This window comes from Balaenoptera acutorostrata, chromosome 16 (assembly GCF_949987535.1).
Source record: "Balaenoptera acutorostrata chromosome 16, mBalAcu1.1, whole genome shotgun sequence".
NCBI lineage: Eukaryota > Metazoa > Chordata > Mammalia > Artiodactyla > Balaenopteridae > Balaenoptera > Balaenoptera acutorostrata.
The window spans coordinates 48,861,336-48,887,411 of NC_080079.1; the positions used below are offsets into that span (position 1 = coordinate 48,861,336).

General features: G+C 50.2%; 1 protein-coding gene across 1 annotated transcript in view; it reads right to left on the bottom strand.

Moving 5' to 3' along the window:
- WDFY4 (WDFY family member 4) overlaps positions 1–26,076 on the bottom strand; it is a 254,300-nt gene that overhangs the window by 14,836 nt on the left and 213,388 nt on the right. The window contains exons 48-55 of the mRNA XM_007178732.2: positions 22,121–22,163; positions 20,622–20,741; positions 18,580–18,697; positions 16,351–16,460; positions 7,963–8,116; positions 5,488–5,579; positions 3,349–3,561; positions 834–981 (exon numbers count right to left, since the gene is read on the bottom strand). Of these exons, the coding sequence (XP_007178794.2) occupies positions 834–981; positions 3,349–3,561; positions 5,488–5,579; positions 7,963–8,116; positions 16,351–16,460; positions 18,580–18,697; positions 20,622–20,741; positions 22,121–22,163 (998 nt within the window). The remainder of the gene's footprint in view (positions 1–833; positions 982–3,348; positions 3,562–5,487; positions 5,580–7,962; positions 8,117–16,350; positions 16,461–18,579; positions 18,698–20,621; positions 20,742–22,120; positions 22,164–26,076) is intronic.

The following is a 26,076-nucleotide window of genomic DNA, read 5'->3' on the forward strand; positions in this document are numbered from 1 at the left end:
AAGGGAGGAGGAGCCCAGGCTGCTGGGGCAGACAGCACACAGCCAGAGGAGTCTGGGGGCTCTGCCTTTCCTGCCCCTTCCAGGCACCAACTCTAGCAGGTCTGGAGGTGGAGGTCCAGTCGTGCAATTGCTTAGTGCGCAGTATTTGTATGGAGATGCCAAGGACACTGTTCTTGGATTTCAAAAGAAAAAAAACCCAAAACCTGACCTTATACTCCTTGGGACCAGAAAATTATTCCAGGTGGTGAGACATCCCCAAAGCAGGGCAGGCCCCAGGGTGGCACAGACATCAGACTTCACACACACTCAGCTCCTCTAGGAAGCAGGGCTGGGACTCATAGCCGGGCCGTCTGCCCCAGGGCACATGCTCCTGGCTAGTGGCTGCAGGTCCACCTGGGTGCTCAGGAGCAACAGTGAACGCGGGTGCCGAGGGTGGGGACTGTAACCCTCCCTTGGGAAACCTGGGACCTCCCACTTGGCTCTGGAGGTGAGGAGGGGTGTGTGTGGGTGTGTGCACACGCGTGTGCATGTGTGTTGGCATGTGTGTGTTCATACATGTGTGTACATGAAAGAGGGGGGTGCGTGTCTCAGACAGACAGACAGACGGACGGGTGGGTCTTCAGAAGTCAGGGTGTAACAGAGGCGGTCCCAGACACTTCCAGAGCAGAGGTCTGCCCAGATTCCCGTTACGCCTGGAGATTCCCGTTACGCCATGCAGAATCAGCCCCCAAGCCCCTGCCTGGGCCTGTGCCCCTGAACCTCCAGAGGAACACTGGTCACTGAAGGGACAGCTGTGGGACAGGGCACCAAACGAAGCAGGGCCAGGTATTCACCTTTGACTGTGACCTGGGAGGGCCTCAGCGACGGCAGGCTGTAGAGAAAGGGCTGTGGGTGACCGGGCAGGCTCACAGGTGTGGAGGCGTCCTTTCCAGGGGAAGCCTTCCCTGCAGTGGTCCTGGCCGGGTGGGGTTTAGTAAAGAGCTGCAGAGGCAAGGAGACAGACACGCACCACACGGGTCATTAGGACAGATGGACAGAAGGGGAGTCGTCCTCAGGCAAGTCGCAGCTGCTCCTCTGGCCTGGGAGCTGCCTGGGCTGAGGTGAGCTGAAACAGAACCATCTGGCTCGACCTTCGGATGTTGCCGGTGAGGGGCCTAGGGCTCTCTACTTTCTCAAGGTCACGGTGCAGGGCTGGCAGAGAGCCCTCCTGGTTGCCAAATCTGTCTTCTTCTCCAAGCTGCTTGAGAAAAGGATGACCTCACCGAGGAGCCCCTGATCCCCGGGAGAGCTGCCTCTCATGTCATAGGGTCAGAATGATCCCCTTTCCTCCGTAGATCACGTCTCTCTTCATTTGCTTGAGCTATTTCTCATATTTTCCCCTTTTCCTTACAAACTCTCTGCAGGCCCATCCATCTGGGCATCAACACAGAATTCTTTAATAGCATCCTTTCAACTATTCCAAAGAGCACAGGCAAACCCCATTAGCAGCCTTTCTTATTTTCATTTTTCTTAGATCTCTGCTGTCAAATTGTCCCTAATGCCAAACTCGACAAAGCATGAAGTGCCGCCGGGCCAGAGAGTGCAGCTGAGGCCAGCTCCAGCTCTCCACCCTCCCCGCCCAGACTGGGCTTGTGCCGCGCTGCTTTCTCCAGCCATCCAGCACATTCCTCTGCTCCCAGATGGAAACATCCATGGGGCGCCATGATATGGGGGGAGCTGGCCTCGGCTGGGTGCACAGGCAGAGGTGGGGCTCAGCAGGCAGCCCGGGGGTCTCGGAGCAGCCTTGGTTCAGTTATAACCCTCGATCAGATGCTAGACTGTCTAGAAAAGCTGGGTGGGTGATCAATACAAACAGAAATCAGAACGATGATTTTTAAATGAGCATTAAAGAATGTTCTCCTTTCACAGCAGCATAACGAAAGCACCACAGGCTGGGTCCCTGTAATAGCTTTTGCAGGCACAGCCCCTTGATAGAACAGTGCGTGGTCCTGAAGCATTTTAATCTTGTCTTCAGGCTGGGACCACTTGCAGAATTCTAATTCTAATTCTGATGATTTTTTAGAAATATTTTTTACAAGCTCATATAATATCTCATTAAGCAAAACCAGAATTTAAATTGTGTGCATTCCATGATCCCACTGATGTGAAAATATTTTTGCTTGTGGACTACTACTTTGAATTATTTGTTTTATCTGTATTATAATATTTTTAAAATTAAAAAAATGAAACCATTTGGCTACCCAACCTTCTCTCCTGAAATTCTCTCCTTTCTACAAAGCCTTCCTTGGCCAAACCCGCATTTGGATGCGCGGTCTGTTCTCCAAGTCACCCTCAGGCCCTTCCATGTTTCCCTTACCTAGGAGCTGAGCAAACCTGAGCATGTCACAATAAGGCCAGACAGAAGAGATGTTACTAGATGAGCCCGTCCAAGCCTCATGGTTACATGTGGGGAAGGCTGATGCCTAGGATGGTTCTGGAGTTGACTGGGTCTACGCACTCATTTCCTAGTGTGGTTCCTGACTGCCCAGGCTGGGACCCCACGGTCCGTGGGGATGTGCTTCTGAACCCAGATGGCTGTGCTCAGGGATAAAACATCTCTACACCAAATGGGAGTCTGAAGTTGAAGAGGGCTGAGATCAGTTAAATAAGCATCAGGATGTCATTGTAAAGGCACAGCCTCACATCACTACGGGACTATCCTGATGCGGATAGAGGTGATGGAGCAAAAGGCCCATGTAAGACCCCTACCATTTCACCAGGGGCCCTGGGGCAGAACTTGGATGCTCTCACAACGGGGTCAATATGGCATAGGTTTTAGAGCCAGACAGATGGGGTGAGATCTCGCCCCCGTCACCTGCTAATGGTGCAACTGTAGGCAAGTTATTTATTTAGCCTCTCTGAGCCTCAGTTTCCTGATCTGTATAATCCCCATACCCAGAGCTTATGAGAGGATTCAGTGAGGTAATCACATGAATAACTAACATTTGTTGAAGGCTAATCGTATTTCAGGCACTTTCAAGCACTTGGTATCTTGACTCTTTGGATCTTCACAACAACCCTACAGGGTAGATACACATATAAAGAATTATATCCTGTGTATTTATCATAGAGTCTATCACATGGGTCACAGATGTATGTCGCCTTCATCATTATCATTAACTATATCATCGCCTCCATCGACATCAGATGGTAATGGAGGGTTAAGCCATGACATCAAAGGCGTAGGGAGATGACTGAGGACCGTTTTGCCTCTCTAGTCCTTGATTACTCCTCACTCTCTCTCCCATCCAAGCTCATCCTGCACACACTCTTTTGAGAAAGCAAGACAAAGGCCATGGCATGCTGTACCTGTTTGGGCACCTGTCCAAAGTTGCTGACGAACCCCAGGATGGTGCTTCTGATCAGGGGGTCACTGATGCTGCTGAGGTCCATTTTGTCACCGTAGAAGTAGGGGTGGAAGGTATTAACAGCCTCCACTGCGGCTGACCCTTGCTGCTTGCACCCAAAAATGAGGTCTATCCAGTGGTGCAGGTTGGCACTGACAAAGTCACTTTCCAAAGCCTGGAACCAAAACCCAAAGAGCGTGAAAAACACAGGTGTCTCATGGACTCATGGGCCCTCTGCCCAGATCAGGACGGGGCATGTGGTTCAGGGCGCCAGATCAGCACGGGAAAGATGAGTGATGCCTCCCCGGGCTGGATGAGCACTAAGCAGCACACATGCAGCCCATCTGAGGACCACCTAATTCCTGCCTCCAGCTAGTGTGGCACAACAGGTCTGACTAGCCTATCCAGTCCATAAAATAATCTTGAGCAAGAAGAAACGTGGGCCAGTGTTTCGATGTCCCAGTTCACCTGAGAGATGGCACCCGTTTCTGCTGAGTAGAGCCCAGTTCCAAAGCTTGGTCCCCAGAACCCAAAGATGTTCATTTGGACTTGTCTGGGCTCCCCTTATCGATCCTCTGGGAGGACATGCACACTTACACTTGGGCTTGGGAAAATCAGGTCACCTGGGCCAGGTTAATTTTCTGAGGCACATGGCCAAAGTGGTTTTGAGAAGGCCACACGTGGGAAATGCCACAGGAGGTGGGATGGCTGCCGTTACCGAATTTCCAGAGGCAAGGATAAATCAGGGAAGAACTTTCTCCTCACCAAGGGAGAAGGACAGAGGAAAAGACACAGCTTTGTTGTTACTAGTCAGGCCTGCTGCCAATTTTTTTTTTCTTCCTTTTTTAGGTGTAATTCACATACAATAAAATTTGCCCTAAATGTACAGTTTAATGTGTCCTAAAAAATGCATGTAGTCATGTAACCAACACCATAATCAAGATATAGAATATTTACATCAACTCAAAAAGTTCTCTTCTACTCCTTTTTGCTCATCTCCTACTCCAGACTAACCCCTGATCTGCTTTCTGCTTCCACAGTTTACCTTTTCCAACAAGTCACAAAAATAGAATCCCATAGTATGTAGCTTTGGGTTTTGGCTACTTTTGCTTAGGACAATGCTTTCGAGATTCATCCTGTTGCTTCATGTACCCATAATCTGTTCCTTTTTGTTGCTAAGTAATATTCCATTGTATGGACGTATCACTTGTTTAGCCATTTACCAGTGATAGACATTTGGGTTGTTTTTTTCTTTTTGACTAGTATAAATAAAACTGATGAATATTTATGTACACATCTTTCTGTGGACAATTTCCATTTCTCTTGGATAAACACCTACAAGTGGAATTGCTGGGCAATATGGCAAAAGCATCTTCAACTTCATAAGAAATTACCAAGCTCTTTTCCAAAGTGGCTATACCATTTTTTCCCCACCAGCTATGCATGATGAGTTCTGGTTGCTCCACATCCTTGCTTAACTCTTGGTTTTAGCAGTACTTTAAATTTTAGCCATTCTTGTGAATGTGTAGTAACATCTCGTGGTTTTAGTGTATGTTTCCCTGATGACTAATTATGTTGAACATATTGTCGTGTGTTTATGCTAACCCAGGTATTTGATCCAGGATACGTGTCCCCAAATGGTCTCTGGCCTCTACCCACATCAGCCTTTCTGCGTAATAAGTCAAGTCCTCCCCAGTCCTGGCAAATCTTTTGGCCAGTGGGAGCCCCTTGGAGCCTCCAGCCCCCTGACCTATACTGGGCAACATGGCCCAGGGCTTGGCCCTGTGTGTAGAGTTGGCTAAGGGCACTGACTTGCCCTCCATCCAACAAGAATCTGAATTTGCTTCCCCCATGAGTCCCACAACAAATTGGCACAAAGGCAAAGCCTAATGGAGCTCTTAAAAGAGCCCAGAACCCAAGCCTTCTCCTGCCAACCCGGGGCATGGGGCCCAGTTGCTTCTCTGGGCCCTCCAGACATAAGAGCCTCAGAAGTGCTTATCACAGCCATCCACTCGGGCAGAAAGCCTCAATGAACACTGAGGGCACCCTGAGGTCCTCATTCAGGATACCAGGGACTCTGCCATGACCCCCCTCAACTCACTTGTCTATGCAGGCTGATGAATTTCCGTGGGTCCCCATCAGCCCAGGGAGGGAGTTGCACGTCCCCCAGTGCTGTCCCGTCCTGCATGCAGCCTGAATGGGGTGAGAAAGAGCAAGGCTTTGGATAAATAGGAGCCCAAACTGCGCTAGGAACCAAGGGGTGTAAACACTGTGCTGTCTATTACTCCGATTCTTGCATAGACCACACTGCTTCCTGCCTCCTCTGTGGGGAGTGACCCCACCCTTTCTGCCTGGAATATTCCTACTGGGGTTCTAAGCCTTCCACCCCTTCAGGCTTCCATAAGACCCTACCTGCTTCCAGGTAGTGCCCGCGCATAAAATGATTGTTGTGTCATCATCGTCTGTGCGTCTTCCTCCCCTCTACTCTATGCCTTTTCATCCAGGTGCTTTTTATACAGTGCTAAATAAGGAGGTAATAGCAGTAACAATGAAAGCTACCGTATTTTGAGCACCTACCGCTATGCCAGGGCACTATGCTAGGTGCTTGGCACGTGTTGTCTTATTGACTCTTCATTCAACTCTATAATTTATGCATTTTCTCTCCACTTTAAAGTTAAGATAGGAGGTTTTCGGAGGGACCTTCCCCAGACACCAAGAAGAGGAGCCTGGCTTCAAGCCCGAGTGTCTCTCCTCCACATTAGCCACACAACCTTGAGCAAGTTGCTTAACTTCTTGGGGAGTCACTTTCCGACCCATTACCTCTCGGGCTGGTACAAGGATTAGAGGAGAAAATACACATAACATGCTTAAATAGTTCTAGGCATATGGTGGTTGCTCAGTAAACACAAGCTATAGCCTTGCTGAAACCCTCCAGAGCCCTCACGGTGCAACTGGGGTGAAAACGTCCTCTCTCTCTGGCCTGCAGGACTGGCCTGGCCTGGCCTGGCCCTTCTCATCATTCAGTCTCAGCTCACCTGTCACCTCCTCAGGCAGCTCCTTCCTGGGGACCACAGTAACACAGGGTCTCTAAGTCACCTCAAACCATTTTCCTACTTTCTTTCCTTATAGGACTTCTCAGCATTGAAGAGTATTTAGCTTATTTCTTTGTCTATACTTTCTATCTCCTACCCCTGTCCCCACACAGAATATAAACACCTTCAGGGCAGTCCGCCCCAGGACACCCAACTAAATCCTCAGTGTCTAAAAAGTGCCTGAATGCAATAGGTGCTTAATAGCCACTTGGTTTCCTGAGTTCCCTGAGGACACGTGGTCCCTGGTGGGCAGGTCATTTCTGCTGCTGAGCACCTCCCGTTCGGCAGAGAGCCAGCCTCCACCTCCAAGGAGGGCTGGTGCCCTCCCTCCAGCGGCCCCCTCACCTCAGGTCGGTTGGGACCCCTCCTCTCAGCTTCCACCATCCCTGATTTACTCCTTTCATGGACCTCATCACATCTTGTGGGAATTGCCCTTTACATTTGTCAGGTTCTCATCCCTGATGCACGTGAAGCACCTGAGAATCTGAACACTGCCGAGGCCGCCAAGTTCCACGGGCTCAGACTCGACAGGCCTGGGCCTGGGCATGTTTTGAATGCTCCACTGGTATTCTGTCTGCAGACCACTGCACAAGAGGTGGGTGCTTGAGTCAGGGGCTGGATCTCCTCACTTGTGCTCCCCTGGGCCCACACCTGGTCTGGCTCAAGGTGCAGGCCCACATGTGCTGTTTGGAGGAAGGAGGGCCCTGAGGAAGGGGAGCTCTGGGGCACCAGGTGTCTGCTGGCACTGGGTCACAAGTGCCCTCCTCAGGGTGGGAGAGTCCATCCCGCACCTCTGGGTGGGGAGGGCCACGCCCCGCTGGGGGCTCTGACCACACACCCCCCTCCGCAAGTCACCCTGATGTTTACAGTGGAGGCTCCCAAGGTACACGTAGTCACCAGGGGGCCTGCCCACTGGGGCTTCCTGCAATTTTTGTCCCTCCTCTAAAGCAATAGGTAAAAAAGCATGGCTCACCCTGGAGTGGGGCCTGGAGGGCAGGAAAGAGAAGGAACCACCAAGGGTGCCCATACAACTGCCCACGGACACCCTAGCAGTCTGTGCTGGGAGATGCAGGATCTCTGGGTCCTGCTCACAGGGTCCAGGCTAACCCATCTGTGGGACTTGGAGGAAAATGGGGCGGAGAGGGGCTGGTGCTCGCCTGAGGTACACAGCAGGGCAGTGACAGGCCTGGCTATCAGCGAGGGCTCCTGCCCCCTGGTCGCTGTCCCACTGCAGACTGAGGCCTGGGGACCCTCGGCAGGAGGTCGTGGGTAGGACTGTGGCTTGGTGGTCCTGCAGCCCTGGGGCTGCGTCCTTCCTCAGCTCCCACCTCCTTGTCAGGTGCCGACCCCAGTGGAGGCCTCACGGCAATCTGCCCACCGTATCAGTCTGGTGAGGGCCTGTGTGTCTAGCTGCTCGGCAAAGACACTGATGTCATGACCCACGAGCTGCCCGGCCCCTGCAGCCTCTCCCTGGCTCCACTCACCAAACTCCACGGCGTTGCAGTTGGTCAGAAACTCGGGCAGGTAGAAGAACTCCGGGATCAGCTCCCTGACGTCACTCATGTTCTCTCTGGAGGCTGACTCCCATGCTTTCTTCATGCTGTGGAACATTCTATCTGCCACATCAAAGCTTCCACCCTAAGCAGAAAAGGGGCGACATGATCATCTGCATGTGGTGAGAACTCAGGGTGCACAGGCGTCACTAGTGTGGGCCCCCTTCATCCACTCTGTCCCCGAGGCATGGGTTTCGCCGTTAGAACCTTTCGTTCACCCACACACACATGTGCGTGAGTCAGTCCATGCATGCGTGTGATGATTTCTTCAGGCATCTATTCCCTCAACCACTCTCTGGAACCCTACAACAGGAGCTTCCACGGAGGATGCATGATCCACTGTGATAAAGGGAGCAATGTTTTCCCAGTTTGAAAATTGGAGCTCGGATCAGAGACAGGAAACCACAGTCATTCATCTGACCATCTCCCACATTTGCCGAGGGTCAGCTCTGAATCAAGCATAAAGACAGGATACAAAGGACCAGCTATAGGACGAGGAGTGGGTCAGACATTCTATGTGTGGGAAAATTTCCTGGAGAAGTCGACCCCTGGTGAATCTGCAAGCCTAGTGACAGAGAAAACGTCAATGTTCTGAGCAGAGGGCAAGACCTTGCAAGGAAAGCAGGTCAGGTCAGGGCCTTGGTGGCATATAACACAGCAGCCTTGACAAGCAAGAACAGGTCTGAGGATGGAGAACTGGAGGCATATGGTGCTGCATGCAGCACCCACCAAGGCCAGCCTTGTTTCCAAGGCCCATTTCCACAGGTGGCTCGATGCAGTCCCGAGCTTGGCAACTGGGATTGGACCAATTTAGACTTAAGGCAAATTCTTTCCTTGAATTCTCTGCTCCTCTCATCTGAATTGTCAAATCTCTTCAGTTGACGCTACCCTTATTCATCAGGTGATCTTGAGTGTTGGGAGGAGGCAGAGAAGTGCCAGTTGGAGAACTGAAGACGCTGTGGGCAGAGGGACTTCAGAAAAGAGTTTCTGAAACTGGGATATGGGTCTGTCTGCTTAAGATTAGGGATGCCCAAGGGACACCTCTTCCCTGGAATTCAATAGTTCACTTGTCCCCATAGAAACTGGGCCTTTTTTGTACAGCCAGAACTTGCCTTCTTTCTGCCACCCTCTGCAGAGTGCACATGTGGCCCCAAGAACAAAGGCGGAGAACCCAGAATGCCAGCGCCCTCCTCTGCCCCATCAGCTCCCTTCAATCTTCAGGGGGCTGAGATTTCCCATCGGCAGCGGCGGATGAAGGGTAAAGAATACGCTAGCACTTTACACATGCAGAGATGCTCTCTCTTTGTCCTCACAGAAGGTGCATCAGGAAGGAATTGGTATTTCCATTTTGCAGGCCAGAAAACTGAGGCTTCTCAAAGTTTATTAATTTTTCCAAAAGAAATGAATGGCAGAGCTGGGGTCAAAACCCACGGATGCAACTCAAAAGGGCATGCTTTGCCCTTATGCCAGTTACCGGGGGAATCCTGGACCCGGGGCATATGATCTACTATGTGTGGCCAAGGGGACTCAGCTCTTTCTGAGAAGGAAGAACCTGCCACACACCTGAGGGAGGCCACACCGGGGCATCCTGGCAGGCTGGTCAATTTTCTGAGTCAGATGTGAGGATCCAGTGAAACCCATGAGTCATTCCCTGCACAGGGTCAGGGACACCAAGAAACCCAGTAACCCCTGGGTTTGCAACCAAACACAGTGCTTGGTCAGCTTAAAGATGTGGCTTTTCTCCAAGATGGCTTTGCTCTTGGTTAAAATTAGGGGATGACGCCCACCATCAGATTCAAATTGAAATGGAAACAAAATGAGGGGGGAGTGATTCTAAATAAATCTGCCCCTAACAAGTCGCTCATTGAAATGTATTAGGAGCTTTGCATATTTAATCTGCAGCCCGCGCCTTACAAAAATCTGCGGGAGATTGATGCCTTCACGTCGTCCCGTTTTCCTTTTGCAGCTTTTATGAGTGCTGATGGTAATCTCCTGAGAAACAATATGATTTGGTAATAAAAAGATTACCTGTATTAAATAAAAATAATATATACATAGGAAATATTGTTAGTGCTACAAATCTGGTTAAAGATATTACCACAAAGAAAAATGTTATTTTTTTCACAGCTGTCTAATACATTTTAGCAAAAGTAATATCTTTAAAACTTAAGCCTGTATTATTTATAAAGGAAGCAATAACTGATTTTCCTATTTCCTATATTAATAAATGTATTTGCATACATTTGTTTCAAAATTAATGGGTTTGCTCACTTCTGCAATACAAAAGAAATGCCAAATTCCCTGGAAGGAAAAGTGGAGCTGCTTTGTAACTCGTATTGTAAGTCTGTGGGTTGACACAAACTCTGGTGGCTGCCATCAAGAAATCCCACCAGGACTTGATTCTCAGGCAGGGAAGGAAGGAGGAAAGGAAGAGATGATAGAAGAAAGAAAGGGAGAGAAGGAGTGAGGCAGAGAAGCACAATCAGGGTTTACAGAGTATCTCCATAAGGAAAGTCTGAAACAAAATAAAGCAACAACAAAACCAGGTCTAGAGGTTGTATGGAAACGAAGTGACCAGGGAGAATTACTGGGTCAAGATCTGCTCCTAAATCGATTCCGCCGATACTCTTGAATATCAAGAATAATGAATCCTACATGTATCCAAACAGACAGAAAAAAGTGATAGCAAGGCCACTATTATCAACAAAGGAGCTACCTCTTACTGGCAGAAGACTTTTCCCAGTGACATTAAAGCCAAAAGACAAGGCAGCTAAGTCTGGAGGTTTCTGAAGCAAAAGGTAACAGTCTTCGGATTTTACGCCCAGCTGACATCACTCGTATGTAAAGACACCAGAAAGATATTCTGAATATTGAAGGACTCATAAATAATATAATCCTAGATATCTTTCCTCAAAATCCTTTAAGAGGTGCTCAATTTTACTAAGATGTGAATCAAAATTAAAAGCAAAATAATGAGGGAAGAAGTGGCCAACAAGGACTGTTGCTGAACATTGATTGACAGGAGTTAAAATCAGAGTAAAGTTCATGGATTACGGTGCATTGATTAAAACTGGTAACACCTGAAAGGAGTTTCTATATTGAAGGTGTTATTCCTTTTGCACGAGGACACAGAGTCTATGTGCACCTGTGTCCCTGGATAGGCATTTCAGTGGTAACACTCTTAAACCCTCTCCAACAGGGGAGGGAAACTATGTTGAAAAAAAATTCAGTTCTTGATCCACACCCACAGGAAGCCCAGTAACTGCATGTGCTCCAGGACACTTAACACAGATGTTTTGATAACATGTGCTAGAAAGTCTATTCTTCCTTCAGTGGGACTGACCCAAATCAACCCATCACCACACCTAAATAACACGATTGGTTTTATGAGCAGCCTGATGACCCCTTCTCATATCCTTTCCAGTAATTTAAAAGTATCCAATGTAAATAATTCACTTACCGGACCCTGTCAGTACATCAGCTGACCTAAGCGGCTGTCGGCTGTCGCTTGTCCATCAAAGAGGCAGCGTGCAGGGCAAGCAGAGAGCATCGTAGCTTTAAAACCAAGAGGACTTGGGAGGGCATTTCAGCGTCACTTGCAGCATGAACTCCGGGAAGTCTCTTAGTCCCTTTAATGTCCCATGCCCTCCTCTGCAAACCTTGGCTGACTGTTGTGGGTGTGAACACTGTAATGTGTGTGAGAGTGTGCGCATGTGAGTGAGAGAGTGTGGGTGAGCGTGCGTGTGTGTGATGTCTCAGCTGGAGGCAGGCACACGGGAAGAGGTACCGAATGAGCCCGGCTGCCGCCTCCCTCCCCTTCGCAGACCAGGACCTCGGGAGCGACCCTAGGCTTGGGCCCTGACCTCAGCACGCATGCGGAAGGAAACTATGGGCTCAAAAGAAGAAAAAGAAGGATGTGGAAGTTATTAGAAGTAGAAGGGAGGTACGAGGGGAAGTGAGGAGGGGCGGGGTCCTGGGACGGGGCAGGAGGGAAGTAGCATGTGGGTCGTCAGGGCAGTTTTGAGGCAACACCACCACCAAGGAAGTAAAGGGGCCAGTGCGGGTTTCCTCGGGCTCGGGCGTCCCCCTCAGCGAGCTGCCGGTCCGACGTGGATTTGGGAAGCTGATGCATCAGTTCAGCTGCCTTGTCTGTCTTGCTCTCTCTCCACTGAGGGCGGGCTGACCCAAGTAGCCATTGGCTTTCCTTGCTGTAGCATGTGGCCTTTGGAGAAAGGCGCTGCCTATGCTGCAGGGAGGAGCGTGCACACCTACGGAGCGCACGGCCACAGCAAACAGTTCTCACGCTGGATCTCAGCGCTGAGTCTCAGCCCTCATCACCCACTGAGTCAGGGATCAGAGGAGGAGGAACGGAGGCTCGGGTGTTCAACACCACCAGTGAGAAAGTTCTAGCGCCAGGACTTTGTGCCAGGTCTGCCAACTCTGTCATGTGCCTTTCGAACACTCCCCCTTGAGTCAGTGTAATAACAGTTACACCTTTATTACGGACACAACTCCACGCGGGGCTGGCACCCACAGAGCCCCTAGGTGGATGGCCTGTGGTGGGCCAAGTGCTGCCCACGGCCCTTGCTTCTCTCTGCAGTTGGCATATGTCTTACACAAAACCAGCTGTCTCACCTCAAGTGGTGCAGAAAACCCTTCCCCACTGCTGGTAACAGCTGACTTCACACGGGCTGTGACTTAACACAGCACTTGATTTCAGTTTCTTACTCAATACAGCAGCAGCGGCACTGTGCCCTCGCTGGGGCGCTGGCTGCCTTGCTCTGCCCTGCCTAGGCTGGGTCCCAGCTCAGGCCCAAGAGCAACTGGTGCTCTTGCCAGGGTGGAAACAGGGGCCTGGGCCGTGGCCCCAGCCTGGTGTGGCCTCCGGTTGCTCAACTGACTGAAGGCTCACAGACACCGGCTCCCAGTAGGCGAGATTCCTGAGAATCACAGCGTCCTGGGAGGCAAGCCCCCAGCTCGGCAGACAGTGGTCTCACACCCCAAGGGATGGGGATAACAGAGCACATAACCGACTTGTGCCCGGGTCACGCTGCCTGCATGTGCCACCTGCTCAGGTCGCACTGTCTGTATGCCACATTTTCTGGATTGTAAGAGGCTATCATTGTAATAACAGATTTGAGGCAGAAAAACAAACACAGCAACAGTAGAGGTAGACATCAATTCTATGACCAGCCTTATAAGATTTAAATGTGAAGAGAATAAAGGAAACCTTATACCTAGGAATTGGAATATGTCACACTGCAGTTCTTAGGCTGTCCACGCCCCTCTGCACCGTGCCCTGTGGACAGGCCACAGCGCAAAGAAGGCTGTGCCCGCGTTCAGACCACACGGGGTGAACTCACAGGCACCACCTCTCCACACCAAAGCCATCCCAGCTGAGCCATGGAGTGAGCAGGTCACTCTGGCTTAGTCACATAATAGCCAAGAGGCAGAGTTTGTTTAATACAGAACGGAAGAGCATGCACTTCCTTATGCTGACTCTTATAGATACAGCAGCTCTGGAAATACTGGACATTCGCACGTCCCTGCTCTCAGATAAGTGAGAAAGGCCTCGCTGCCTGGCTTCTGCACCTCTCCACCTTTCCTATTCTTCTCCACTCCATGATCCAAGCTGGGGTTGGGGGCTGGAAGTCTTGGGCTGCTGAGAATGTAGTGAGGCTCCTTTCCTTGTCACCACACAGGGGTGAAGCAAAGGTCTCTGGAGAAGAAAACAAGTCTGCCTCCCAGGAGGCAGAGTGGGATGGAGGGAAAAGCCTGACTCCAGGAAGATGCCAGAATGTTCCTAAGGAGGTCTGCACAGGCCCCAGGACTCCCAAAGGGGAGGCAAGCACGTTCCTCCCAGATATAACTGTTGTACACATTCCCCTGAGACTAAAATTCATCTTTTACGCTAAGGGAAAAGCAGAAGATGGTTGGTTCTTCTGCTCGTTCCAAAGGCCTGGACCAGTTGTGACCCACTAGAAGAGGCAGTTAAAAGTAGGAAGGCAAAACCATTTCAGAAGCATCGTGGAGATTTCAACTCGGATGAGCCAATGTGCCACTGATAGATTTGAACCCAGAAAAACCAGGAGTCGCATCAGACTTCAGCAAGGGAGTCAAAAGAACTCAAGCTAATATGACTGCATTTGTGCCCCATAAAAGAAGATAAAGTGCCTTTGACCATCTCACACTGGTTTAAACTATCTCAAACCAATTTGGGCTGGTCACCATTGGACCAACCTCACTAAGATAAGCTCCGACCCGTTGTGACTAGCTTCAAAGTGGCCTTAACCCAATAGGTTTGCAGCACACCTGTTTCATCTGGCTCATGCCATTTGGAATGCTTTGAGGCAGTCCAGACTGTCTTGAATTACTTTAAATCAAAGAGGAGCAGCTTGCACCAGTTCAAGACTGCTCAGAAGAGATCTGGCTGATGGCAGGAGGAAGGAGGGAAGAACAATGATTGATCACCTTCGCGGCATCAGCCCTGAGCTAGGGGCTTTACCCACATTTACTCCTTTAATTTCAACGGCCAGTGAGATGTGTATAATTAACCCTCATTTCCAGAGTAAAATAACGTGCAGAAGATTTGGTGTCTATTAAGTGGTAGAGCTGGGATGTAAATCTCACAGTTCACTGTTTCTATTTCAGTCTGCCTCCTCGTTCGTAACAGAGAGGACCCTTAGTAACAGGTAGAGATGGGGCTATAACTCGTGAGACTGAAGGGGCAAGGGAAAACTTTTAAAGCACCCGGAACTCCCTGGATGGGAAGCCATCACGGGAGGCATCACCATCATCGTCAGCGGGATTGTCACTCCTTGTGGACTGATGAGGAACAGCTGGACGGGATTCCTGGCATGGGGTACAGCTCAGGGGCCGTTTGTTCTCCAAACCAAACTCACTTAAAATGCTTGTTGCCTGAGAAAGGCTCCGGGGAAGCACACTTGTTATTTTTGAGTGAATTTCCAGGGACAGGGGTTACAGAATGTCTAGATGATCCATGCCTTCAAGGAGAGAGAGGACTGCGCCAAGAATCAGAAGACGGGAGGGATTTTGCTCCTAATTGGAGACAGCACCTTGACCTTGCCTACCCATTCCTGCCCAGGGCTCAGGAGATGGCTTCAGTGCTGACCCAGAATGGCCTTTGGTGTTGGGGTCAAGGTCATCTGAGTGACCATAAGGAGTGACCTTGCTGGTGAAGTCAGACCAAAATACACAATTCCTGGGACACTCATGTTCTTCCTTTGGTGACGCTTGGCTGTCAGAGTGAGTTCCTGCAAGTTCAGCAGCCTGTTCACCCACTGTGGTCATGCCTTCCTCTCTGTAGGAACCTTGCAAGGCCTCAATCAAGACAGGCCCTAAACTTGGGCCCCGTGCTGTGCTCGCTTTGGAGTTGGCTGAGCCAGCTGTCTGCAGCTGGGCTACCCAACGGCTCTCCCTAGTCAAAACCTGTGCCCCTGAATAACCTTGAAGCAAGATCCCAGTGATAGAGTCAGGGGAGAAGAGAGAAAAAAACTTATCAGCCTCCCAGGAGGGACTCTGTCCCAGCAATCCCATGTGCCTTGGACAGCACCATCCACTCAGGGTCAGACTCGCCTACTTTCACCTTGTATTGGGCTGCCAGACAAAACACAAGATGCCCAGGTAAATTTGAATTTCAGATAAACAACAAATAACTTTTTAATATAAATCATTGTTTATCTGAAATTCAAATTTACCTGGGCATCCTGTATTTTTATTTGTGAAATCTGGCAACCCTAAGCTGGCATGATGGTCAGTTAGTTTATGGGTAGGCAAATTGGTTAGTTTCTTTCTCTAGTTTAGCTGTTCACTTCAGTATTAAAATATTTTGTTTGTACTTTTAAGCCTTCAGGCTTGTACTTAGCATAGCTTTATGCATTCTGATGTCACAAGTGATATTCTTTTCATTCTTCCTTCTTTGTGTTTATTTGTCTAGGCTTGGACCACCTACCTTCAAGGAAGTCATCAAGCTTCCTGTTTTTCCTTTTCCACTAAAACCTATTTATGTTAAGTATTTTTTTCCTCATATCTCATTCCTTGTTTTTTAGAGTCTTTTTGCAAGACTGTTGGGCAGACATGCAGGTATATCTGTGAAGAGCAGCCTGCCTCGGCTGGATGGCCCGGAATCCTGGAGCCAGGGTCAAGTGGGAATCGCTGGCTCAAGACTGGATTTCTAGCAGGGGGCTCCCTGCCTCGTCCAAGCCTAGCTCTTAATCTTCGGGAGATAGCTTTGTGTGTGTGCGCGTGTGTGCGTGCGTGTGTGTGTGTGTGTGTGTGTAGGGGAGCGGGGAAGCTCACCTGCAGAGAGCAGAAGGCCTGGGTGAAGGGAGGCATCCGGACCAGGTAGGAGGCAACAATGATGGCCGAGGAGTAGTGAGTGCAGTAGTGGCACTGGACGGTCATGTCTCCTGCAATGAAAAGGACATGCCTGGGGTGGCGTCCCCACCTGTGGGGCAGGCGGGAGACACGCAGGCTATCTCAAGAACAGCCAGCATGAGCCCTGCTTAAGAGAGCTCCTGCAGGCACTGGAGCCTGGGTGTTCTGCATACAAATGTCAGTATAATTTGGCCAACAGCCGAATTTTCACCAGGGGTGAAAAGCACATTCAAGACCCTCAGTTGCACTGGCCAAGCCCCCAGGGGTCTGCCCTCAGGAAGGCGGCAGAGCCAGGCTATGAGGAGGCTGTGCTGAGGATCCACGGAGAGGCGGAGCTCTGCTCTCCTGACTCAGGGCACCTAGAGAGCCCTCAGGTGCCTACAGCCCCATCAGCAGCACGCTCTCCTGTCCTCTTTTAGAATAAAAGTCCCTGTGTGAGAAAGGGGGGCTTGTTAATGCAGGGACACCCCCGGATGAGTGAGAACTCAGGTATCCTCCTTCTCAGAGGGGCCTGGATGGCAGAGGCATAAACTTCCCCGTTTTGCCCCATCCAGGGTATGATGGAGCTGGAATGCTGAGGCAGAGACAGTGCTCTGTCCGGGCCCTTCCAGCAGAGAATAATCACGATGCTGCTACTCGTGGACTTCGTGCATGCTGTGTGTCCTCCGTCACACCCTCCCTGAGTCCACAAAGCCACCCTATGAGTCAGAGCTATTCATTATCCCGTTTCACAAATGAAGAAGCCAGAGCGAGTCGGAGACTTGTCTCCATCGTTAGTGAGCGGCAGAGCTGGCTGGTGGCGTGGTCAGCAGAGACCTGCACCAGCTCCTTCAGACGTCGGCTCGGCCATCTCGCCGCAGTCCTGCACCCAGCCCTAAGCCCTCCCGCTGCTGTGGGAGTTCTCTCAATCAGAGGTGTTTGGGAGGTTGTTGGATGTCCTTGTGCAAGGGCCCAAACTCAACGTGTGACTCCAATGCACACCCAGGTTAGCATGGGAGAGAATGGTACCAAAGTGGGCCCTGCCTGGGACACAGCTGGGGAGAGCTGACGCTCCTCTGGCCTGCCTCTCTGGAAAGGATCCAGCAGTGCCTGGTGGAGCCAGAGGAACAGCACCTGGGGTCAGGTGGGGCGACTGAGATGGGTCATATAGGTTGAACTTTAGCCTCAGGAGGAGATAAGCAGGGCAAGGAGGGCCTGCCCACCCCTCCCACCTCCTCCCATCTCCCCCAACAAGTCTGAGTGCCAGCCCTGCACATAGTGGGGATCCTGGGCAGGGGCCAGGGGCCTCCAGGGTGGTGTGGGCTGCAGAGGAGCTCCTCAGCCTGCTGAGAACCTGCTCACCAAAGGCAGGGCCTCAGGGCCGAGTGAGCCTTCCGAAATGTGCAGCCTCTGGTTCTTGAGGTAAGTTTTCACGGTTCGTGGCTGGATGTTCCTTATTGTAGTAGTGCTATGTTTATTTCAAAGTGTTTGAGAAAACCAATATAGCGGGCATCAAATATATGACAGAAAATTTTCTCTTTAAAATACATCCATTGAAGTTTAAGAAGTGAATAGATCTAAAGAAAAACAGTAAGGCACTAAGAGGACAGCTGGCATGCGAAGGTGGCAAAAAATTGTAAAGGGGATGTGCAGATGAACAGCATTTGGGAACTAGGTTCTAGAGCCCGACAAATGCAGGATCTGCCATTTAGAGGCCGTAACCCTGAGTGAGTTGCTTAAACTGAGTTTTAATTTCCTTCTCTTTAAAAAGGACCATTGTGTGCATGAATGCAGGCTGGCCTGCACCTGGCATACAGAAAGTGCTGAATGGATGTCACTTCCTTGCCTTTGCCTGCCTCTGGGAATGGAGGTGTTAGCTCTTAGCACCATGGTTCTCAGTCCTGATTTCATGTTGGAATCACCCAGGCTGCACCCCACCGTGGACTTATTCAAGTCAGAATTTCTAGAGGTGAGGCCTAGACATCAGCATTTTTAACGAGCTCCCCAGGTGATTCTCACAGGCAGCCAGGGTGCAGACCACTGAATTCGAGAGCTCTCTATCCAAACGTAATTGTCTGTAGGCTAGATGACACCCAAATCGTTATAAACTCTCACTTCAAGGCATTCAGATGAAGAGCATTGCAGAAAAAAATCAAGCTGGGATCTACCCACCTTCAGTCTTCTCAACTTCTTTAAACCTCTGGATGAATTTCAGCTTCCTTTCCTTGGTCTGAGCCCCCATGGGCTTCGAAAGATCCCGGAAAGTCTTGGGATTCATCAAGTTCAATGTCTAGAAGGCAGATGTGCAACTGGAGTTAACTCCCCTGGACCCTCTTGTGCCCCAGCGAGACTGCCGGTGCCACGCTCTTTAGTTTTATGGTTCTCTTTATTGGTTCACTGCCGTTTGGTCTGACCCCCTCCTCCGGTGATTAGCAGGCCTGGTAGGGTTTTATGGCCCCACAACCAGTGATCCACAAAGACTTAATAAGGGAGAGATAGAAAATGAGAGGAGGGGAAGATTGAGTTCACACTGAACTGTTCCAAGTTGACCCAAATCAGAACATAGCCACCAGTTACCCAAGAGACTTTCAAAAGAATTCCTGTTGTCAATGGACACTTGGCTCCTGCCCTCACAGAGCAGTTTGCTTCCATAGTTCAGGGTTCTTGCTTAGAATCACATTGATTTTCTAGGAATTTAGAAGTCATCCGTTTGGGGAGGAAATGACAGCAAGGGCCTCGTGTTTCTGAAGGCGCACTCCCTTCCGGGTGATGAAAGCAGTAATGGTGACCGTTCCCTTACCCTTGGAATACACAACAGTGGAGCCCTGAAGAGTTTTCAGGGTTGGGTGTCCTTGGGGTTTGCATGTCTTTATAGAAGGAGGTGTTTCTTTACACCCTTTTTCCTTTTCACTAGCAGTGAATCACCACAGTTCTCCTGGGGAGGCAGGGTCTGCCACCATCCCTCACCTGCCACAGCCAGGTGCGGAAGGGAGTGAAGCGGGCACTCCTGAGACCCCCGTGAGTCATGGCACTGTGGAGACCCACACTCGGCTACAGCTGACTTTGCCAGGGCAGAATGGGGCTTCAGAGTTGCCAGATCTCTGGATTCGCCAAAAGATATTGGAAAACCAGCTTTTTAGGAGAAATCTCCCAATTTTTGAACACTGTTAAGTAATCAAAATTTTAATACAGGGTATGGGTTAAATAAAAGGGGCTGGTGACCCACGACTTAGCAACACGTGAGTTGAAGCTGGGATTGGCAAGTTTCGTTTTTGAAATACCTGGGCCTCAGATGATCATTACTGCAATAAGAAGCAACATTTGGCTGGTGAGAAAAGGTTGGCTGTGTTAAGTGTCTTAAGTGCGGATGGGAGCTCACTAAAAACTGAGGTCCCTTTCCCAAATTCTGGGGGTCAGCCATCTAAACAGCTTGAGGCAGGACTGGCTAGGATGATCTGAACCAGGACCCAGACACCTTCTGCCCTGTACATACACAGCCCAGCACCCCTCCTGGTGACCAGATCCTAGGTGGTCAGGACACTGCTCCATAGCCGGCTCATCCCCCAGTGACGTCACCTCGGTCCAGCTGTGCCAGCTTTCCTGCTCCTCCCTCCCCTGCCTGCTGAGGTCCTGGGACAGAGGTCAGAACAGCCGATGATCTGGTGTTGCCACTGACCTCCCTTATGGCTACATGTCCCGGTCTAGATCCGGGGTGATGTCCACATACCATCATCTCAGTTACTGAAGTCAGGTAACGGGGGAGGAGTTTGTCCTCGTTGGGTCTGTGTATCTCTGTGTCTCTCTTGCTCTCTCCTCTTCTCTCTCACCCTCCCTCCCTCTCTCTCTCTCTACATGTTGGCTCTAGGAACACATTTCATGGCCCTCTTCAGTTGATGGACCAGTGTTGGTCCACGGCAGTATCTCAGCAGATGAGTATCTCTTGCCTTCATGGTAGCGAGTGAGCCAGGAAGCCCTCGGGGGCTCATGTTAACTACTGTCCTAGTCGTGTGGATCATCCCCCAAGTGGGGCTGGGACAGGAAACCAGGCAGCCAGACTCCAAAGGCCTCTTCCCAGGTGAGGGGCTGAGCCCAGGGCAGCCCTCAGACCCAGGTGGACTGAACCGTGTCGCAGAGGCTCTGCGTGACTTCGGGTGCCCTGGTCGTCAGGGTCAGGAAGCCACAGGACACTGCACAGCACCCACGTGAACACGTACCTGCGAGGTATAGTCAGCCAGGACCCAGGGAAACACTGGATACTGCATGTAGTCGTTGTAGGTCCTCCCAGCCAGGGTGTTGAGGTGCATGAGATACTCGAAATTGCTCATGTCCCTTTTCTGCAGAAGAGTCAAAGAGGGGATAAAACCAACACAGTTGGCCTCCTCCTGAGGGCCACGGGGGTCTAACTCCCAGGCTTGCACAGGAAAGCCTCATCGTGTGGGTGGGAGCAGGCAGTGTGCACCTGCGCCGTTCCCCATGCACCTTGTGCTTGGAACTGGCCCGACTTGGGGAGGCCACGCTAATTCCAATATGAGCTGAAGCAAATATGGTCAGGAAGCAAAGTCAGCCAGAAAAAAAGAAAAAAAAAAAAATACAACTCAGCAGTCCAAGCCAAGGCTAAAGCATTCTTTTGTGTCAACTGTTGGGTGATACTCAAAAGCTGATTAAAATAGTAGCACAAATGCTGGGTGAACTTACTGCTGACCTCTTTAGGATTGAAAACATAAGCTGAGGGGACTTCGCAGTCACCGGGAAAGAGGCCCCCACCAGCAGGCTGAATGATCTGTCTTCCTCTGGGACTTCAGGAACTCTCTTTCTCCTGACCATGCGTGTTTGGATAACGCTCACTCTTAGGGCTCTCTGCTTAAAGATGTCACAGGTGGAGACAGGGACTGCATTTGGGAAAAATTCATCAAGGCCAGCGGGTGAACGAGCAGCCAGTGCAGTCATCATCTCTGATGGGACCTGCATGCTGCGGTCTCTCCTTTCCTTGGCCTGATCCTTGGGAAAGGATTTTGGACCTGAGTGACCAAGAGTTACCTTCCTGTTGCTATGTGATCTGTAAGGCCGGCTCTCTTGGGGTCCTTTCCTTCCACTGAGAACCCGAGGCTGAATGTCAGCTCATCTAGTCTGGGAGCCACGGGTGACTTCCCAAGACAAGAAGTGAATGCTGTGCCTTCCTGAGTTGTGTGTTCGTTTATACACATACACCTTCATTGATGGAGCATGTGTGTGTGTGTGTGTGTGTGTGTGTGTGTGTATACAGGGTTTGTGTACACATACACACACACACACACACACACACACTCTCTCTCTCTCTCTCTCTCACTCCCCAGCTCTGACTCAAGAATCGCCTTTAATCAGTGAGATCTTTTCAGAGAAATATTTGGGACATTTTAACAAATTAAGAAAACAAGATCCTGGGACCTCCTTGGCGGTCCAGTGGTTAAGACTCCGCCTTCTAATGCTGGGGGTGCTGGTTTGATTCCTGGTCGGGGAACTAAGATCCCACACGCCGCGTGGTATGGCCAAGAAAAATAAAGAATAAAATAAAGAGCAATAAAATGAAAACAAAACAAAACAAAAAACAAAAACAAGATCCCTCCTGATCCATCCACATGCTTTCTCTCTTCATCCCGGGGGCCTGAGCTATTTGCTGATTTGCATTCCCAGAGGGTTTCCTCGGACCCAGAGTCCCCTGAGGGGGTCACTGTACCTGCCATTTCTGCAGCACGGTCCTGTCGGAGCCGGGGTATCTCCTGTGGGACAGAAAATGATGGGGGTGACCAAATATCTCAAGGCATGAATGGGGGAAGAGGTGGAACTTTCTGGGGCATCGTGGCGCCAGGGCACCCAGGAGAATCACAGACTTCCCAGGGCAGCAAGATTATTTCCCAAGCTCTCCCTGCCCCCTCGCTGCCCTGCTGAAGGCTGGGTTCTTGCCATCCCTGTTGCTCTTATGCGATGCCAGAATGTGCTGCTGCCTGAGGCGTGGCCCCGAGAAGTCCCAGGGCCGTGCAGAAGCAGACTCGGGGGCCTCACACCCCACACGGGGCTTTCACAGCCGCATCTTGGCCTTCTTTGCCCATGTGCACAACATGCATGTGAATACATGTCACATGTGAATATATGTGTGTGGTTAAGAAAGGCAAACAATATGGAAGGTCATGAAATATAAAATAATAGTCTACAAACCACTGCTCCCACTCAGGAAGTATCCACAGTTAATCTCCAGAAGAGTTTTAGCCATATACCAGTCTATATGCTCAAGCAGTTTTTAAACAAATGTTTTTGGTATGTGGGATCATCTTATCTGCGCGGGTCTCCTCCCTGCTTCCCTGGCCTGACAGCAAGGTGGAGGTGGCCCACATTGCCCTGTGGCCACAACAGCAGGACACCTTTGTACAGATGGATGGGAACTCGTGGGAGCCTCCGCCGTGCTGGGCTTTGTCCTCACAAATGATGTATCTGTGATCATCTTCGGACATAAATCTCTGTGACTTATGAGACTTACATCTCATGATGATTTCATGCCTTGAATCTTTGCGAGTGTAACCATGAGATACATTTCTGGCAATGGTACTGCTAGGTTAAAAACTATGAGAATTTTCAAGTGTGCTACATATTGCCAAATTGTCCTCTTAAGAGGCTGTACCGATTTATGCTTCCACAAATACAATTAAGAAACACAATTCAAACCAAAGAAACACCATTTTTGACCCATGTGGTAGGGAAGAATGTAAAAGTGTAACAGGATGCAGTGCTGGGGAGGGCGTGGGAAGGAACCTTCTCCATGTGAAATGCCCCTTCCGCTCAGAAGGAATTTGTAGAGCCCAGTTCCTTGGCCTCTGAGGTCACTTGGTTCCTTTTCTAGCTGTGTTTTCTTTCCCCCTCTGTCTCCCTGAGACTCTCCTTCTACTCCCCAAACCAGGTTCTTGTTCAGGGTGTTCCACTGAACCAAACCAAGTCCTGCCTCTTTCCAGCCATGCCCTCGGCCTCAGTCCTGCTCAGGTACCCACAGACCCCGCCCCCACATGCATCCCATGGGGACGTTCCACCCACGGGGACTGCACCAGGGTGCTTCAGGCATTCATGTGGACAGGCCTGGCTGCCCGAGTGCCCCAGCAGGGGCAGTGACTCTTCATCTTCCCGTCACAGCACTGCTGTCACATCATCTGTTTCGGGCTCCCCACCATTCTTCATTCAATACTTTCCTTGGCAGACTTTCCATAAACAGAAAGCAACTCCCTGGCTGGGATTCACCTCTTCCCCCCAATAGAGAAATCATCCTTTTGGGCCATTTTATTCAGGCAGACAGTAACAACAACAAACAGGCAAAAACATGGTCACATTTATTGCATTAGCTTGCAAAGGCTCAAGTGAAGATGTGGCTTTCCCGCCCTGTCTGTGAGCCTGCCACTACCCCAGTTCCAGAAGGCAGACTGCTCTGAAGGTTGTAAATGAGGACAGAACCCAGGCTGGAGACAGCAAAGTTGACCACCTCGGAAAAGAATGTGTTCTGAGCCTTTCGGAGGATGTGGGGCTGAGCTACAAGGATGTGGAGATGGTATGGCAAAGCCTGAGAATCTTGCTACTTTATTTTAGAAATCTTGACAGTGGAAGGGGAATAGGGGAGCAAAACGTGCCTGTTAAGATCCAGGAAATGAGAGAGTCTCTGTTTATCTTTTTCATAAAGAGTTCTAGAATTTTATCTGTGGTCTTTTGTGACATTGCCACCCAGCGGAATGGTATGCGTAAGATAAAGGCAATTTACCATCCCACTCCTCATTTCATCAGCTATGAGCGCCAAGGAAGATCTATCATTTCATTACCATCAGAAAAAGACGCCATTACCAGCATCCAGACACCTCACCAAAGGTGAGTTCTCTTTGAAAAAAATGTTTTAAAAAATTCATGTTCATCTGAAGGCAATTACAGAACTCTTGGAATGGTTTATGTGAATTTTGTAAATATCTGGTGATTAAAGTATTTCTTTAAGAGTTGATACACTGCACTATTCCATTATTATAGTGTAAATTTTATATTAAACAAGGTGCCAGAGATGGCTCTTGGCTTTCTAAAGCCCTTCCAAGGTCCGAGGGAGGCAGCATGGGAAAGAGCACTGGTTTGGAGTCACTAGAACCTGGGTTCAAATCCTGCCCCCAGCACTTGACTGCTCTGAACTACTGTTACCTCATCCTTCAAACATGGCTGACCCAGGAGTGCTGGGGAGCAAGTGTAACCACGGGTCTGGAACAGGCTAGCACAGGTGTGGACACAGGGCTCCCTCAATGGGCATAGTTCTAGTTGATGTTGACAGTATCCTAGAGCAGGGTTGATTTTTTTTTACTCTGGGAGGAAGAAGAGTGTGGTGTAAAATTGAAGATTTGCTTCTGGTCAAGACCTGCTTTGTTCGGCCAGTACCACTCTGTAAGATCTTAGAATAATTGTGCCACCTGTGAATCAGATCTCCTGCTCTGTCAACTAAGGGTCTGCCATGGAGTCTATGGGGCAAGAGTCCAGGCCCTTGGGCAACCTGGGATGGTGTGGAGAAGAATGGAAGAGTTCAAAGTCACTGAGACTACGTAGGTCACTCTGTCTAACCTGAAGGTGGCCTAGCACGGTGGGCCCACAGAGGACATCTTACCAACCTCACTCCCATCCCAAGACAGGTATCTAAACTCCTCTGGATGACTTCCAAAGACGGGACACTATCTTCAAGCTGAACTTTGTGTGTGGTCAACCGCTAGGCTGGGTTCAAATTCTTCCCTATTTTGAGAGGTGATTTTTATCTGTGCTGCTTCACTTTAAATCACATCTATGTCCTTGAACTCCTAGAAGTGGTTTGAAGTGTGAGTGCTGCCGTCACGTGGCCTTGGGGCACTTCCTACTCCTACTTCAGTGCCCATGGCTTGCCTCAGCATCTTGCCTTTGACTCCACCTCTTTGGTCCAGCTCCACCTGACTGACACCTCCACTCTACCCTGAGCCTGTCTCCCAGAGTGAGCCAGGGCATAGCCCAGGAACTCACATCTTCCCTAGGGAGCCTGGCAGAGAAGCCTACCAGGGGCCTTCAGAGGGTGGGCTAGCCCAGGCCAAAAGGGTCTCTGCCAAGGGACTCATCTGGCTGGAGGCTGCACCCTCTCAGCCCAGGAAGGGATGGGAGATCTGCCCATCCTCCTCCTCCTCACCTCTGGGACTAGCGGGCTATGGTTAGTCCTTAGGCACTAAGACAGTAACCTGGCAGACATCCAGGGAGGGCCCACAGGGAAACTGGGCCTCCTGAGCTAAAGTGGACATATTTAAAAAGCCTGATGCCTCTCCAAATTCTCCTGTGTCTTTTCTATTTGCAAAACAGTCATGAGGCCATGGTGAAATGGGTTAGTGAGTAACTAAGAGGTGTCAAGAAAACACAAACCACAAGGAGAAGAAAATTCACTCATCTTGGCAAACTAGAAATGTGTCTACTAATGATCTGTGCTGTGCCTCAAGACAGGGCAAGTACTGGCCAGCATCTTGCCCTGCCTTCTGCCGGGGTGCGGCTCTGGAGGAGCATGCTGGGGAAGCAGTCTGCGGGGTGGGCAGAGTTTTCCACGGGGAGCCAAGAGACTGGTAATAGAAACACACTCCCTTCCTTTTTCCCTCCTCAGAAGCAAATTTGGGTTTAGCCTAG